Source organism: Larimichthys crocea, chromosome XVI (assembly GCF_000972845.2).
Source record: "Larimichthys crocea isolate SSNF chromosome XVI, L_crocea_2.0, whole genome shotgun sequence".
Lineage (NCBI taxonomy): Eukaryota > Metazoa > Chordata > Actinopteri > Sciaenidae > Larimichthys > Larimichthys crocea.
Window position 1 is genome coordinate 18,541,580 of NC_040026.1, and position 18,416 is coordinate 18,559,995.

At 42.9% G+C, this 18,416-nt stretch overlaps 1 protein-coding gene across 1 annotated transcript in view; it reads left to right on the forward strand.

Moving 5' to 3' along the window:
* The window catches only part of atrnl1b (attractin-like 1b), a 57,332-nt gene that overhangs the window by 6,682 nt on the left and 32,234 nt on the right, over window positions 1-18,416 (forward strand). Inside the window, exons 7-20 of the mRNA XM_019264783.2 lie at window positions 661-748; window positions 1,157-1,418; window positions 1,874-2,057; window positions 2,157-2,311; window positions 2,637-2,721; window positions 3,227-3,441; window positions 3,623-3,741; window positions 3,979-4,111; window positions 5,694-5,881; window positions 7,525-7,738; window positions 7,821-8,012; window positions 11,552-11,785; window positions 12,672-12,809; window positions 15,181-15,274. Coding sequence (XP_019120328.1) covers window positions 661-748; window positions 1,157-1,418; window positions 1,874-2,057; window positions 2,157-2,311; window positions 2,637-2,721; window positions 3,227-3,441; window positions 3,623-3,741; window positions 3,979-4,111; window positions 5,694-5,881; window positions 7,525-7,738; window positions 7,821-8,012; window positions 11,552-11,785; window positions 12,672-12,809; window positions 15,181-15,274 — 2,301 coding nt within the window. The remainder of the gene's footprint in view (window positions 1-660; window positions 749-1,156; window positions 1,419-1,873; window positions 2,058-2,156; window positions 2,312-2,636; window positions 2,722-3,226; window positions 3,442-3,622; window positions 3,742-3,978; window positions 4,112-5,693; window positions 5,882-7,524; window positions 7,739-7,820; window positions 8,013-11,551; window positions 11,786-12,671; window positions 12,810-15,180; window positions 15,275-18,416) is intronic.

The window sequence follows — 18,416 nt, forward strand, 5'->3', positions numbered from 1 at the left end:
TCCCCGACTGTTCCCCTACTTTGAATGCTCTCATACACATCTAAGCAAAAACTACTAAAGGGGAAATTGCTGGAAAGCTTGCGGCTTCACAGAATACTATCTGTCAAGCAAATCCCTTGAGGAAACCCAACCCAGTGGGAGAGCTACCTGTTTCTCTTTGTCGACGCTGACAAGTGTGGGAGTTCAGGTTTCACTGACGTGTTCTGCGAGCATGTAGGCGGCGCATTACCTTTGCTGTACTTGTATGTTTTTGCAAAAAAAAAAAGCAGAACTGACTTCTGTGCTGACTCATGTCCTGGTGTGGAGTTAACTAGAGGTTTTGTCTTTATTGCCTGGATGAGCTCTCTTCCATCTGCTCAGTGTTCATTCATCATCAGGTGGAAATCGGTTGGAAAATTGACGCTGGGGTCCAAAAGTATTTTGAATAAAAGGCCAATGTGTGATGACATGACCAGGTGTCTAGCTTACAAACATACAAAACAAAAGTGATTTTTGTGTCTGGAAACTTTTTGGCATGAAGTAAAGCTGATACATTTTGTATGTTTCAGCATTAAAAAAAAAGATGAGAAGTCACAGAAGGACAAACTTAATGTATTGTATTAGTGTTCTGTATGCATTTTCATACACACGAGCGTAATGTCCTGTTGCTTTGGTCTGCAGCTACAACCTTGAGAGCGGCATCTGGAACACAGTCCCCATCAACAGTGGCCCCGTGCCAAGATACGGCCACTCACTTGCTGCCTACCAGGTAAACACACACAGATATGTCGCAACCTCTCCTCGTACAGAGGGATTTTAGAAAAAGCACAACTGTTAGTAGTAGGTAGGGGTGGAAAAACAATCGACGTTTGCTCACACAAAGAGGAAACCGCAGTGGGCACTTTGAAAGGAAGACAGCTTATTTTCAGTGTTAACAAACGTCATCTTGGAATAACTGCATATTGTAATCTATCTTCAAACACAAAGCTGAGAGACATGTTTTTTTTCTTCCCTTGACCATATATCCATGATTATTAGAAAGAAGTAATAACAGAGTGGGACTGAACACAGGCTTGTTTAAATAAAGATAAATCTTTCCCTTTTATTACACCATGCATCAGCTTCCCCGCATGCTTGTTTAAACATTCTAAAGCAAATGCCTCATCTTCCTCTTCAGGATGACATCTATATGTTTGGTGGCAAACTGGAGGCCGGTTGGGGGAACGTAACAGACGAGCTGTGGGTGTTCAACGTACCCAGCCGGACGTGGCAGCGGAGAAACCCCGTGGTCGGCCCACCCGCCCAGGCTCAGATTTACGCTGTGGAGGGTCACTCAGCCCACAGCGTCCTGCTAGACGGCGGCGAGGCCATTATGCTGGTCATCTTTGGCTACTCCCCCATCTACAGCTACGTCAGCAACGTTCAGGAGTACGACCTGAGTGAGTCACGGCTTTTAAGAGCTGACATTTAAGAGTTGACATTTTAGATTTTAGATTGCGTGCCTGTGCAGGCGCAGATATTGTAGACAGCTTTATTTGGCAGTAATATGTAGAAATACTCCCTCTTAATAATCACGCTGAACTTAATTTCAAAGCCACAGCAGTTAAACTGAGTATGGTTGTGGTTTCAAATGGCAATGAGCAATAACTAACCATAACTTCTGGTGTTTTGGAATATTTTCTTTATTAAAAAATTAATTAATAGTAATAAATTTTACAATTTATGAGACTAAACACTATTGTGGCTTATTTTTCTGTTGCCAGTGAGATGTCTGTGGTTTCTGCAAAAGAATATCAAGATTTTCATGATTAAGGATGAAAACATTTCTATCATTTTTTAATTAAAATGTGTTTCTTTTTCTGTTTTTAAATGCTTTCTGTATATGTGTCTTCAGGGTCCAACACTTGGTTAGTGCCTGAGACCAAAGGTGCCGTCCCTCAGGGAGGTTACGGCCACAGCAGCACGTACGACGTTGCCAGCAGTAGTGTGTATGTTCACGGAGGGTATAAGGCGCTGCCGGCCAACAAATACGGCCTCGTCGATGACCTCTACCGCTATGACGTTAACACCCGGACATGGTAAGTCAACACATACACGTGAGCAAGTCCGTCGTATGACATTGTGCGTTGCAATGTTTACTTGTCACATTTGCTCTTGACGCCATGTGCACGTTCCAGGTTCATTCTCAGAGAGAGCGGCTTTCCACGCTACCTGCACTCGGCTGCGCTCCTCAGCGGCACCCTGCTCATCTTTGGAGGCAACACGCACAATGACACATCGCTCAGCAACGGGGCCAAGTGTTTCTCTGCCGATTTCCTCGCCTATGACATCGGTAGGACTCGTAATAGTCTTGACATCATGCCACAATTTGATTGGTAACGTCTTGGCAACTTGAGTAATGTTTGTTAAAAAGCGTCTTCTGTCACTGTGTCATCCCATTCATATCTTAAACATAGCACTGCTACTATTAGTCAACGTCAGACGTTTCATTTAGGAGCTTTTGTGCTTTTAAAAGGAATATACTGAATCATCATGGAATAGAACAGCACTATGTTGCTGTTGTGACGTAACAAAAGGCTCATTTAGACTTAGTCTCATCACATGAGCACACAGACAAACCAAACGCTGCCTCACATGTGCCGTCATGTCTTCCTCAGCTTGTGATGAGTGGAGGCTCCTGCCTAAGCCTGACCTGCACAGAGATGTCAACCGCTTTGGTCACTCTGCTGTGGTCAGCAATGGGTGAGTCTTGCACACAGTCCATTCATATAGTCTCAATCTTTTGTATGGTGATACTTCTGTTCTTACATTTTTCAACATTAGAACAATGTAATACACTGAGCGGAGTCATTTAACCTTTTACATTATTTTTCTACATTTTACTGCTTCACAAAATGTATCTTCTTTTTTTTCTTTCTCATATTTAAATTGCACTACTCTTGCATAATGTTAACAATAACTGACACTAGTCTCACCAGGGGTATATCTGTAAACTGTCGAGACGTCTTGGTTTCCAAGGCAATGCCTGGCTATGATCCATTATAAGAAAACATCCATGACCATAAAAACAATGATAACAGAGTCAAAAGCGTGTCACGGTTTTGATTTTTCATTTATCTTGTGGCTGCTTATCAACAGAGTCCCAGTCTTCTTTTACTTTTCTTTTCTCATGTTTATAAAGTTACATATGTTACTCTTCATTTTGTCCCTCATTGTTAACACTATTTTCTCACGTTTTCTTTGCCAGGTCCATGTACGTGTTCGGGGGTTTCTCTGGTGTGCTGCTCAACGATGTGCTTGTTTACCGACCCCCCAGCTGCCAGGCCTTCTTGGCAGAGGAGGGCTGCGTGAAGGCTGGCCCAGGGGTCCGCTGCATCTGGAGCAGAGGCCGCTGTCTTCCCTGGGAACCCAGCATGGCTAATGGAAGCCTCAGTCCTGCCCCATTCTGCCCCCCTAAAGCTGGTGAGAAATACCTCCAAACCGGTTTCGCATACTTGTCAGAGCTTTGATTTCTTGTCTCCTCTTTCACACTTTTAAAGTAACTTTTCGATTTCTTAGAACTTATTTCTATATACTAATAAACAAATAATTCTTATGACCATGCACACACACTCATACCTGCACTCTTATTGTCTCTTTTTAGCCACAGTTGACGAGCGCTGCTACCGTTTCTCGGACTGTGCCAGCTGTACGGCCAACACCAATGGGTGCCAGTGGTGCGATGACAAGAAGTGCATCTCTGCCTCTAGCAACTGTACCTCTGTGAGTAGTCCAACAGGGGGCGTCAGAGCGCTTCTGGTCTCGTGTACAGCTCACACAGAAACATCACATGCCATGAAATCAAGCTATAATCCAGGTTTTACTTGGTGCCTCTGTTTAGGAAGAGTACAAACTGCTCTCCTCGTAACAAGACTGTTGTGTTTTCCTGATCTCGCTTAAATTTAAAGCTCGAGTTGACCTCTCCTGTTTTTTTTTCTATTCTCTCCTCTCTCGCCACAGAACGTTAAGAACTTCACGGAGTGTCCAGTGCGCAACGAGCAGGTGTGCAGCAAGCTTGCCAACTGCAAGAGCTGCTCGCTGAATCTCAACTGTCAGTGGGACCAGAATCAGTCAGAGTGCCACGCTTTGCCCGGTGAGATAGATGCTGGACCGTACCACACACACACAAACGCACACTATATTATTAAAGTTATTCAGTCCTCGCAAGCGTAGCACTTCCAGCATCTTTATAATCTTGTTTTGTGCACGAGATCGAGGATATGGGTCATGGAGCACTTCATAACACAATGCAGCCACTTATATTGTGAGACAGTGTTGCGGTCACTAATGAATGACTCCACTGACATTCAGAGCTGGAGGGAATGTAAAAACAGATATTCATTGATTTTCTGTTTCGAATCAACAAAGTACTGCACATCTGATTAAAACACAGCATGTGGTATTTTCAGAGATGTCATCCTGATGTTGTTTATCAGGTCTGGCAGTGTATTTATACACTCCTCATTCCCACATGTTGACTGTGGCTGAATCTGAAGAATTGCTGCTGTCACTTTATCCATAATTTTCAGTTTGTGAAGTGTTGTCGCCTAAGGGCTTCGTGCAGCAGTGGGAGCTGCAAATCGTGCGTGTGTGTGTGTGTGTGTGCGTGTGTGTGTGTGTGTGTGTGTGTGTGTGTTATGCCTGAGAGGGAGTCTCGGCAAGATTCGCATGCATGAAATACACAAACACGCACACACATTCACATGCGCTCACACACATACATATAAATGAGCACCCACCATATTTTTATGTGATGCAGTTATTAACAGGCAATTTGGAAGCCAAAAATTTCTCCATCTCTCTCTAAGGCAAATAAATGCTGATAACACTCCTGCTAAATCTGTGACACACACACACACACACACACACACACACACACACACACACACAGTACTAAATCTTTAGTCCCCTGTGGTTTGGAAGAAAGCTGATTTCCTGCAATCTGCTTCCATGTCTATGTTCTCTACTTGCAGTCTTTTTTTCTTGGAGTATGGCAATCCTTGTTGAGCGGTATTAAACTACTGTTCTGATTTTAAAAGCATACTTTAATAATAACAAACAAATAAAAATGTAAAAACTGTGTGGAAGGGGTCATATATTATATTATAGCGATGAACCTTCAGCTTTTAAACAAGTTTGGCTGTGTGTGCCAAAACCTTTATTATTTTGCTTTACTCTCACTGCTCGCATAGCACTGTTTTTGCCCACAGCTGTTGTCAGCAAAAAAAAAGCACTGAAAATCCACCACGAACAACAGACAGACACAATATGTGACAAGTGTACATAGTGGAGCTTTTAGTAGCTGTTAGAGGGAGTTGTTAGAGAGTAAAAAAATGAGCTAAAGGGACGATTCTTGCCCAAAAACCAACTACAAATAAATGATAATGTTGCTCAGTAACTGCTGGATGTGTAAACAAGCAAGTGGTTAAACCATACAAACTTAGACAGGTAATGATATGTCAATCTCGTGTTCATAATTTGTGTTTACTGTCCTCAAGTGGCCAAAAAAAGTAATTACTGCAAGTTTAATATTTTAATTTCTAACTTGAATTTTAGGGGCTAAAATCTTAAAGTAGTTTCACGTGTAAACGCTACAGGAGAATAGATCTATATTTGTATTACTAAAAATCTAACATGTCTTGGCCCATACTCATACATCCCTCATCATATTTCAGCCCAGCAGTGCAGTGAAGGATGGAGCCAGGTCGGCGAGGCCTGCCTGAGGATCAACTCCAGCCGCGAGAGTTATGACAACGCCCAACACTACTGCAAGAACCTCAACGGAAACATCGCCTCACTCACCACCTCCAAACAAGTGGACTTTGTCCTGGAGGAGCTAAAGAAGCTACAGCAACAAGACAAGGTTAAACATACATGAGTATAAAATGTGTTGAAGCATAGATTTGGTCATGTATTGTTGGGTCATGCCTGCAGTGAATATGGTAAATATTTAAAGGTTCCCTCAGAAGCCGAGTGATTGGTTATGCAGCTTAGAACCTGGTGTTTAGCTGACAGAAGAAAACAGAGTGGTTATCTGTTACCCGAGCCTGTCAGTAACTGATGAGTTATGCATTTTGAGATGATTTTCTCCTGATCAGTTTTATATTTGCATGCCGCTCTATTTTCTGTCTGATTGCATCCCTCCTTTTTAGCCCCGTGAAAATTGTCTTTCAGACATTTTTCATCAAATTGTTTTCCACTTGGCACAAACTGTACGCTTTGTTTTTTTGACCGTGATGCAATTTCAAGTAAACAACATTTCCAGGCTTTAGCTTCTGCAGATACTTCACCTGATGAAACAGACTGTGATCATCACTTCACTTAGTTTTTGCCTTGTTTGAATTCTTTTATCCTCTGTAGCTCTGCCACAGTTTCTTTTCTCTGCTTCATATATATATATATACACACAGACCAGGGCCACATGACTCGCTGTCTGTAGGAACAATGAGAAACAATTATAGCATCCAATTTGTCCCTGTCTTCTCCTCCTCTTCTTACTTATTCTTCTTCTTATTCTCTTTTTCCTCCTCCCTTCCTGTTCTCTTCCTCCTCCTCTGTCCTTCTTTTCCTCCTTCGTCTTCTTCTTCTCCTCCTTCTTCATGCTCTTGTATTTGTTCTTCTCCTCATCCTCATCCTCCTCTGCCTTCTTTCTCCTGCTCCTCCTCCTATTCTTCTTTTCTTCCTCCTCATCCTTCTTCTGCTCCCCATCCTCCTCCTCCTCCTCCTTCTCCCCCTCCTTCTCCTTCTTCTCCTTTCTTCTCCTTCTCTTCCTCCTCCTTATTCTTCTTCCCCTCTTTTCCTCCTCCTCCTTCTCCTCTTTCTTATTCTGCATATATATAAAAAAAATCAAATTCATACTTAAAAGGCAAAAATAAATCAACACCGCATTAACAAAAATCTGTGATGAAATTCAAACTAAGTGAGTCGGTTTAAAATTTTTTAGGACTACTAGGCTCCACGTTCTTTAGTTCAATCTGCCCGGCAATGCAGCCGAGAACAGCTCATAAAATTGAACTCATAAATTCTGATTTGTCCACACTCCTAACAGCGTCATAATTCAAGCCTCTTCGTCTTTAATGGAAATAATGAAATGTGCTTTTGGGCAAACACTCACCTTCTCATCTGCCCGCAGCGACATACCCCGCCCCGACTGAACAAAAACTGTGGAGCCCACCAATGATTTGAGTTTGGTCATGCCTGCTGTATTCATGAGGGTATCATTCAGTCTGCTTGTGTTGAAACTCGCCTGTTTGTTCCAGACACCACGTTGACATGCCATTTCCAATAATTTTCCCTATTACATTAGAAGCCGAATCCTGAAGGCAAATAAGTAATTACATGTGTGAAATTATTTTCAGCAGACTTTTAATGGCGTTCTTGGTTCCCAGGTGTAAACGTAGTAACTGTTGTTTTCTTAAATGGCACGATGGAGCAGAAAGCCAGGCACGGTTTTATCCCGGTTGCTTTTCGGGCTTTATTGTAAGTCCCTTTGCCGTGTCTCCACAGCGGCTGTCTCCCTGGGTCGGCCTGAGGAAAATCAACGTGTCATACTGGGGTTGGGAGGACATGTCACCGTTCACCAACAGCAGCCTGCGCTGGCTGCCCGGTGAGCCCAGTGACTCTGGTTTCTGTGCCTACCTGGAGGAGCCTCAGGTGACCGGTCTTAGAGCCAATCCATGTACAGCCACTGCCCACGGCCTCATCTGTGAAAAAGCCACTGGTGAGACATATTCTCTACATCCGTTTGGCAGAACATTTTACACATTACACAGAAACTCATTATTCTTTTTCTTCCTGTCCAGGAAACCCCAATCAGAGCACACGTCCATCCTGTAAGAAGCCGTGCTCGCTGCACACCAACTGCGCCAACTGCACCAACCAGGCCATGGAGTGCATGTGGTGCGGCAGCGCGCAGCGCTGTGTCGACTCCACCGCCTATGTCATTTCGTTCCCCTATGGCCAGTGTCTGGAGTGGCAGACCGGAGATTGCGTGGGTAAGTGTGTTTCACCCAGCTTTATCCAGACAAGGTTTCTCCGTATAGTCTGGCATGAAGGTGGCCGCCATTAAGCTTTCCCCACACTGGCTTCTGTAAGTAGTCAATATTCATCACAGAGAGAACGGAGGTAGGGAGGGAGGAAAACGGCTTAAAGTGGAAGGTGTTTGTGTCAGCGGGAAAATGGTATTAGCTTCGCGTGATTGGCTTTGGAGGCTGATTTTTGGGTTGTAATGGCCAATTATTCTCGCATATAGTCGCCCTCAACTGTTAGATTTCCCTGTTGACTCTGCTGCAGATGGACTCTTTACCACTAGCTGGCTTTAAGTGGTTTAAAGACAGTCACGTATCAGGGAGCAGTTTCAGAGATTGCCTACCAATAACTTCACTCTGGGAGCATAATGGGAATGGCTCCACATACAGTATAGTAACAGTTTTCAGTAACAGAAACACCTGAGATGTTTTTACATCAGGCAACTGTGAATAATTCACGTTTTCTGTTACATATAGTATTAATATGTAAACGCACTTTTGCGGATAACAAGGTAACGGTTATACTAAATGTAACCTCTTTATTCTTTATGAATAAATAGTTAATATGCTACCGTTTAAACATGAAACACGTCTGCTTCCTTTATTCTTTTTTAATTACTGAATTAAAGGGAACTAACCGGACAAATACAGAGGTACACCTGTTAACATCAGAGAGCTCTTTCACTTGAAGGTCATTGTAGTTGTTCAGAGCCGGCGCTGTTGTGCCCGTGTTGTGGGTGTATGTGTGTGTGTGATGTATGATTTATAGACCATGGCTGTGTCAGATCGTAAAAAAAACATCAGATCAGTTTAGTGAGTAACAAATTTAGGGAGTTCAGGTCTCAAATTCATTTGTGTCAGCTGGTGTTAGGTAACCCAGAGACGTTTGGCTTGAGGATTCTGTCCCTTTTCGCCGTGAAGGACAGAGAAAGGGTATCCTATAAATTCCCTGCGTGTTTTCGTCTCTCTCTGTTTTGTTCTGCTCCTTCACATTCACTCTCAAAGTTTTCGATCACCACTTAAGTTTAGGATTATCTCACCCGCTTTGCTCTTTTCCTCACTTCCCTCCTTTTACCCTTCCTTTCAGCGCACAGAGGAGCGTGCTTTGTGCTGAGCACACCGCATAAATGCACTTAAAACCATAGACGTAGGATAAAATATTCCGAAGTGTCATTGCCTGCAGGGGGACTTTGAAAGGGCACACTGTGTTATATTGGTTTCTCTCAGCAGCATTGTCTTATTTTGTAGATCTGAGGTTATTATTTGTGAGTTCCTAATAGTTGGTAACTGTTTTGTTGCTTTGCTGTGGGGAAGAACTCTTCATTTATGGCCTTCCACAGCAGTTCTCTTGAGATTTGCCCATCGCGTGTCATGATTTGAAGCAACATTTGTCATCTGTTGATGAGCAATTTTATGTAGCTTTTCTGTCGGCTTCATAAAGATGAGTCCAAAAAAAGCCTGAAGCCACATTTTAGTTTTTAAACACGCAAGGTCGAGTTGTCTTTCCCTTTTTCCTCAACTCATTTTCCTTGATCCTTTTTTTATGTGATGTTTTATATCAGGACTGGCCTGTAAGCTTCCTGCATCACTGTTTTAGTTGCTGCTGTTGTGCTGTAGGTGACTGGGCTGCAGTATGTTCATCATTAACATTCACAGGCTCCAATTTTTCAAATGTAACGATCAGATTCAGAAATATAAACAATTTGAATGTCACCTTTGGACTCTTTATCATTTTCTAGAAAAAAAAATAGTTGAACTGATAAATTAAGAAAATAATCCGCAGATTAATTGATTTTTTTAAAATAATCATTAGTAGCAACCCTAGCCTAGAGACAGCTGTTAAAATGAGGACAGCCGCTTGTTATCAGTTGATTTGGTTTGCTGCTTTTTGTGGTGTTTTTATAGTAAATGAAATCCATTAGCAAGTACTGGAAAATAATCAATCGCTACCATCACAGTATTCACACTTGTGCTTTGCTCTTTTAAAAACTAGATTATGTCTTATTATAAGAGGCCTTGGAGAGAATTCAGGATGGAGAAAAAGCAGTAAAGCTGCATTTTAAAGATGTTCAATTCTTTACATATCGACGTGCAAATCTACATATTCGTAGGGATGCTTGTTGATTTGTCATCTGCTGATTGCCGGGTGCACTAGGAGACATGTCAGGACACAGAAAAATCAATTTTTGCTCCGATTGCTCTCAGATATTGGAGTTGTCATTTTAAACTATCATCTTTGTAGTCTCTATGAAATCCAGCAGGAACACTTTGTAAGCAGAAAAAACAGCCCGCAGACACAGATTTAAGTCAGTGTAAGCTCAGGAGACTTTTAGCAGCAAAGTGGATGTACAATAAACCGAGGGTGTAAAATCTGATTACAGAAAACACAGGTTATGTTTGCTGAACTGGTGACAGCAGCGCATGAAGCGAGGCTTGTTTTTTCGCCATATGAGCCGTCACCATCCGATTCATGTAACATATATATGCCAGATGTAGTTGTCCATGCTTACACGTATCGATTTATGTGTCAAAATCCGGCGCAAATGTGCAGATTTTGTTGTTCCGACGCGCCTTTTGTGTTGCGGCAAGACAAAAGTCACCCAGCTGCTTTTTTTTTTTTCCTCTGTCAGAATGTTATGTTCCACAGAAATCTGCCACTTACGTCCTGTCTTCAAAACAAACTTAAATGGCCTTACTTCGTACTGATTGCCCTTGCGTTGTCATGGTTTCACATCCATTAGCAGAATAGCTGGAGATTTGTTTGACATAAACCGAGGTAAAAGCACTCAGTGTTTGTCTCCTTAAAATAGTAGGAGACAAGCCCCCTCCACCACCACCACCACCACACACATACACTGTCTGTCTGGCAGGCAAGTGGCGACGCTGAAACTTGTCAAGCAATTTAGTGGCCTGAAAGTTCGCCCCCCCAACTGACAGAACGACATCGCTCCCTTGGGTTTCTGAGTCGCGAGCAAGGTGACACATCGCATTTAAGCTTTTCATTGAACTGAAATCACAAAGTTTTCACTGGGCCCCAGTTTGCTGACACATTTTCATTCTATGGCTTTTTCCCCCCTCCTTTCAACTGTTAAATGCTCAACACTTGTTTCTCATCTGCTCTGAAATCCGTTGCCCTGACAGCCCACCAGATAACCAGTTTGTGTTTTCAGTGCAAAGCACATTTAAGGTCCTTGATCTTCAGGCCCCTGCTGAAGGCAACAAAATGGCTCAAGTTGTCTGTCACGAAGGCTGATGTGCTACTAAAGAAAATCCTAAAAGCGACATCCTTCATGACTTTTTGCTGTTGCTTAAATTTGCTGTTTGTTTCAAAGTGACAACCCCGGTGGATGAATGTTAAAATGAAAAGACACAGACAAAAGTGGATACAAAGGAGGATAAAAGTGTCAATCATTTTTAAATGAAGTAAATGGGTGCAATAGTAATGGAAACTTCCCAGTATGATACTGGTAAGTAGTCTCTAACCCTTCTTCTCTTATTTTTTTTAGCCCAGAACTGTTCAGGCCTGCGGACGTGTTCCCAGTGCTTGGAGCAGCCCGAGTGTGGCTGGTGCGGAGATCCCAGCAGCACGGGGAAAGGCCTGTGCATGGAGGGGTCTTACCGGGGGCCAATGAAGAGGCCGGTGAAGCAGGGCCAGCAGGGCCATGCCCAGGACATGAGCCTGGAGCCGGGCAGCTGCCCCAAAGACAAGGGCTACGAGTGGGCCTTCATCCAGTGCCCCGGTAAGGGATCCACTTCCTGTCCATCTGGCTAAAATTACAGATCGTCCGTCATAAGCGTATCTTCTTGAGAGGTTGTTACCTATCGACTGTCACGTCTTAAGTTTAAAAAGATGTTCTTATCAAGGATTCATGTTACAGCTTCCCTATGCAACTAATCCCTCCCTGCTGACTCTATGCAACCTTATGCTAGTGTTCCATTTAATGCTTTCATCAAGTGCCAGTCTACACAACCACGTCATGTAAGATGATAATATACTCGCTGTTACGCTAGTTGTAATTTGAGAATGTGAGGCTTGCTCAAAGGCTCGGTGGTATCAATTGAAGCCTAATGTCACATGTAAAGACTTTTTTTTTGTTATGACGTTTCGCCTTATTTAACAGGTTTAAACCTGTCGAAGCAAAAGGCAGTGACGAGGGGAGGGGAAGTGTGTTTCCAAAGCAGGGAATTGAAAATTGAAAAACTAAGTTCAGCACAAACAAGGTTAGACGCCATCAAAAGTCTGGTTTGTATGAATTTAATGACACAAGCTACTGACAAGTGTATATAATTCTAATAATAACAATACCATTAGTCAAATCATAGTTATGAGCTGCAGGGAGGATGATCAAAACTATCTGAGGGTCCGTGAGGCTTGCAGACAGACAGAGAATGTGACTGAAGGCACGTTAGCAGAAATTCTCCCTCCTTGTCCCACATCATTAAAAAAATAAAAATCCATGTAAGTTTCACCTTCTGTTTCTCTCTGCCCTACAACACCCGTGACAGCCACGAGTCGCTCACTGTGTCAAGATCAAAAATTTCACAGGCAGTTTCAGAAAGAGGAAGCGGCCCCGATGTCGTATTAATCCATAACCCTCTCTCTCTCTGTGTGTATCATTTCCGCAGCGTGCCAGTGTAACGGCCACAGCACGTGTGTGAACGGCAGCGTGTGCGAACAATGTCGCAACCTCACCACCGGTCCTCACTGCCAGACCTGCATGCCTGGTTACCATGGAGACCCAACAAATGGTGGCAAGTGCCAGGGTGAGTGTCGCATCGGCGCAGAAATGAATTCTGCACACGGGAGACTTAATGGATTATCGGCGGTTATCATTTTGGTGAAGCAGTCAACTGATGTAGTTTAACCCTAACCCCCCCTGCACGCTCTTTAATCGTTTCTCGACCATCTGTGTGCATTTCATTTCAGTTTACAGCAGATCAACACTAAGCTTAAACAAATACAACGCAAATTACATTCTCTGTTTGTTTGGACGTGTCCTGCTGAGTGTTAATGCAAATGAAAACTTCAGAGGAATATAATCCACTTACTGAAGCCTGATGATTATGTTGCATGACAAACATGCAGTAATACAGCATCAGAACCAACAGAGGGCAGTATTGTGCACTGATTAAAAACTGGTGGCAATTTGTCTGCCCCTGTTTGATTAATGGGAATATTACTCCATATGCCGGTTTCATAAAGCGTTGCGATAAAAACAGCTGAAGGCAGAATAGACGTTTGGAGTCTGTTGGTTTATTATTGCTGCTGCAACAAGTTGAAATGGCACTCTAAAAGCAGTGAAACGTCCAGATTAACCGTGTTGTCCTGACATTGGAGTACGTGTAGAGCAGCTGAAGGTCAAACACCGACTTCTTGTGTTACTGTGGTTTTCCACACCCGCTTTGTAGGAAACAGAAACACGTTTTACTCCCGTCCGGGGTGTGGTATCTAGGTTTACCTCTCTGGATATAAAACTGTTTTGACTGAGTTTTTTTTTTTTAAACAGCACATGAGGCAGATTTATTATCTGTGTTTCCTGTGCAGAATAAATTTTCTTGATTGACTGCAGCCCATAATTTATACGGCTTTTCTTGTCATCAAAGCAAAAGCACATAATGCTTGCTGAATTTAATGTGGAGAATGTGAGCAAACAATAGGCTGTTAAGCATAGGAATGGATGCATTTACTGTATGTGTGCTAGATAATGCTGTCAGTCGGAGACTGACTGGCAGTACAGCTTCCTTGTCAAGAGGATGTCCCTTATGACACATGAATAGCATTCCTAAGAAATTACATGGGGGGATATTGTTTGAAGTGGGAGCCACACATGCACACACACACACACACACACCTGGGAGCTTTACAGTCTCGGATACCATGCACAGGCTATAGCTGTAACCTGTAAAGTGAAACTACACAGGTGAGCATCTGTGAAGTGTTCTTCTTCTTATGGAGCCTGAGGATCAAATGAGTCACAATCATTCTGTGCAGATGCATCCATGCTTTAATGTAAAAGACAAGGGAGACGTTGAATATTCGGTAACACTTTATTTGAAGGGCCGAGCATAAGACTGACGCGACACTGTCACAACCACGACATGAAGGGTAAGGCTATCCCTGACACAGTTATAGTGGTGTAATTGCAGTCGAAACCAACCACATATGATATTATAATGCAACGTCAACACATAATTAGGTCTTGACCTGGTTAATGTCAAGTTGTCATAACAAACAATGTCAACTTTGCCTTAAAAAGAAAAAAACTTAAACATACATGAAGACTTCCTCAGGTTAGTAACAGGTCAGTCTTATGCACGCCCCTTCACATGAAGTAATGTTTCTCTAACTTACAGTGGGCTCACAGTACGATTAAAGCCCAGTATCACAGGTTTTCAGTATGAAGAAGTGCAGTACAAAGTGCTAAAAGTAGCCCTGTTATCTAAAACATCCATATGTGCCATCTTGGGGAAATGTAGTAAGGAGAAGATTTAACATTGTGAGGGGAAACTGTGTTCACTGACCCCAATGTAACACCCTGTCTCAGTGTTTTAAAGCTTAGTCGACTGAAAGAAGTAGTTTTCTTTTTTTTTTGTCCTGCAAATGCAAACCTGAAAGGCTGCCACACGAGAAACACTTCAGGAGCCAATTCACTCATTTTTCACACATCTATTGCTGCACTGTTGGTATTCCACACACACACACATGCCTAGCGGATCTTTGAAGTTCAGCCAATCTTTTGGGAAATACACTTGTTTACCATCGCACTCGAGATCAATATCAATTTCATCTCTGCGTGTTCACTGCAACAGAAGAGGGTTTGTAGCGCAGCTTAGCACAAACACTGCAAGCAATGGGAAACTGCTAGCCCAGTGTTTTTAAAAGTGGGGGGAAAACAACGGTTATTGCACAGATTGTGGGAACTGTAGGTTTTATTGTGCCCCCAGGAGATCCTAGACTCAAAGGTTTTAGACTAGAGATTGGAAATCCCTAACTACACAAGCCCCAAACCTTCACTTTATCCCCATTGTTTTTTAGCTTTGTTTAACGCTAATCGATAATGTCTCGGATCCCTCTGTTACGCTCCCTTCCTCCTCCCATCTACCTTTCCATCTGTGTTTTGTCGTCCCCTTCCAGCCTGCAAGTGCAACGGTCACGCGAGCGTGTGCCAGGTGTTAACTGGAAAGTGCTTCTGCACCACCAAGGGGATCAAAGGGGACCAGTGCCAGCTGTGAGTACTCCAACCACATGCTAACACACAGCTACAACCATGTTAAACAGAACTACCTCGCAGACGTGCAGTGTTTTTTTTAAACGGTTGCAGCAGTTCCTGATAACAACTACAAGGTCGCGGATTGTTCATTATACCTAGATCATATTTCCAAAAGTTCTGATCTGCATCACAGAGGTTAAATGAGTGACGTGCCATGAATATTCCTACTGAAATTTACTGACTTAAGGTACTGTCAATCAAAAGTGAGTCACCGGGCTGCCTGTCACCAAGCCAGTAATCACTTGGGATGGAGCCCTGATGAAACGCTCGGGGCTGTTTTTAAGGGAAACCCATTTTGACAAGTGAGACAGATGCATATGGGATGGTATTATGTGCCGTTTTCTTTTTTTTGATATTTTTCTTATTTTGATAGAATATTGGTTCTGTGATTGCAACATATTTATGCTCTGCCTTTATGGACACAAACAAACCGAGCGTCTGTTATGAGTTAAACAGTCATCCCAGAGATTGGAGATGAAGAAATCAGCCCCTTGCTTGTGACTTAATACATTCAGACAAAATGATTGATAACATGGCACACGTTGAGAGAAATGATGACACATCATAATGGATGATAGGAGACCCTGATGAGACCTTTTTTTTTTTCCTTTGGTAACTTCGTATATAAAATGTTTGATTAGGACTTTTTTCCTCCAAGTGGATCAGTTTAATTCTTCTCATTTAATTTATTTGCAGTTGGAGCGCTGTCAAGGCACTAGAATATAGTATAGTATATACACATTAAATGGAAATTAACTTGATTTGATTTTTGAATTATGACATAGTTTGACTTTCAGTAACCCTTTTGTTTTAATTACATAATAGGAACCGCAGACGGTGAGGTCACGGTTTATATAGAAAGCATAACAGTCAAAGTAAATGCGCAGATCCAATTGAAATGACCGCTAAAGTGATTCATGATTTTCGCAATGTGGTTATGAGCACTGATTTCTGATCACTGAGAGCAGCAGTGGTGTAATAACAGAGAGCCATCACTCTGCGTTATATCGGAAAGGAACTCCACCTCCAGCACGATTTCTGCTGATGTTGTGGATTCCCCCCTCCGGCGTAGGAGGACCATCTCCACTTAGCTGTCTGCTTTCCTGGTCGTAAGCAAGATGGGCACTGATGTTTTTAATACCCCTAATGCAGTAAGAGTTATGGTGGGGTCACCAGCAAACATGAGTGTGCATAAACAGCCCATCGCGTGTGTGTTTTCTCTCCTCTAAAATCACATATCCCCCCAAAATGTCTCTGACGCTGTCTGCTCGGATCAAAATCACTTATCCGCTTTCCCCACATGTCCAAGTTTGTCATCTCCACTCGTTCAGTTACGCACTTCACACCTGATTTACGACGGCGATACGATTCAGACGTCTTCTCGCTGAATAAAATGGCTTTAGTCAGATTCTTTAGGCAGTAATAGTCACAACCAGCTGTCATGACACCCTGTGGAATATGCAGAAATTTTTGTTTACGTTTTTATTCTCCGCTTTCGTTGGGGTATGACTACACTGTCACAGAATGGTGTGAAACCAACAGGATATGAACTGCTTGTACAAAACAAAACAAGAACCCACTTGTAAAAAAAACATTCGTCTATACAGTACCTAGTGGTCAGAATATTCACAGGGCACCTTTAACCTTTTGAGTTTTTAAATCTCAAAGAAAGTTGTAGTTCTCTAATAACTGTAAACAATGTTTCATAAAGTCCTTTTTTAAAATGAATTTTTGGAGCCAACTGACAATCACAGTGCTGGAAAAGAGAGGACGAATATTAATCTCTTGGAAAACGCAAGGGAAATGACGTCGAAGCCATGGCGACATGTTCACAATATGCAAGAAAAACCCCAGAGTGAGAGACGAGGGAGATGGCGAGGAAGAGAAAACAAAGGACGCTTAGGATGAAGCGGCGCCGCAGTGAGAGTGAGAACTCTCCAAAAAACCCCTCAATGCTTTCTGTTGACTTTGACAGTTATACAAACGACATTTGCACAAATGACAAAAACGTCACATTCATTTGCGCCGCCAGATGGGAAAGCGGCGCAGCACAATGCAGAGCGGCACTCGTGTAGCAGGTGGTTAACAGTTGATACAAACAACTCAACAGAATCAGAATGAGGTATCAGAACAGGCCAGGCACCAGCAGGCTAATCATCATCGGCAATTTAGAGGGGAGATGTGCCCATACAGGTTTGGAGCCAGCTATGGGGAAAATGTTCCTGCATCCCACTACTGATTATCAGCTTAGAGTTTAGCCAGCAACACAAACCACCAGAATATGTTGTTAATTCAGTCCCATTTACACACTGTAATTAGATCAGTGTCGTCATCATCAACTATTCCAGCGGTGACTCTAACTCAAAATCAAGATGCATTTTCACATTCAGACACATTGGAGTAATCAAGTAATCACTTTTTTTCCCCCAAGTACAATCTAATTAGTGTGTGTATGTATTGACAAGCAGTTGGGGCGTAGTGTTGTTGCCTTTTTTGGTAATGTAATTTCTGGTATCTCATCACGTGTAATCAGCGTCTCCCCCAGCCCCGCTCACCCGCACCATCCCCAACAGTAACCCTTAAACAAAGACCTCCACACAAGGGTAAGGAAAGTACACGCACACACACACACACACACACGCACACGCACGCCTTCACACATGCGTGCGCCGCAGCCACCGATGCCATTAGGACCTCTGAATAATAGCCGCAGTAATGAAGTGAACGGTGCATCAGTGCAGAATGGAATTGTTTTTTGAAAACAATTGACGGGGTCTGCGCTGCGTTACAGCGATGACTCAAAGAAGAGCGGTTAGGGGGGAAATATTTCTTATTATAGTGCTCATTTGGGTGCATACATTATTCAAGTTTCTTCTCGTGCTGGAGGTAACTGCTCCGGGAGTGTGCACATGTGTGTGTTTTGCTCCAGCCTATTATGTGTGAAGGGCATTGTGTAGGTTCAGAGCTCATTTCTACTGTTTGTGGTCTTGGTGTTGTGTGTGTGTGTGTGTGTGTGTGTGTGTGTGTGAATTTCGCCTGTTAAATCACCGTGTGTGCACAAGCGCAGACAAAGGTTCACGTGTAGATCAAATTAAGATAG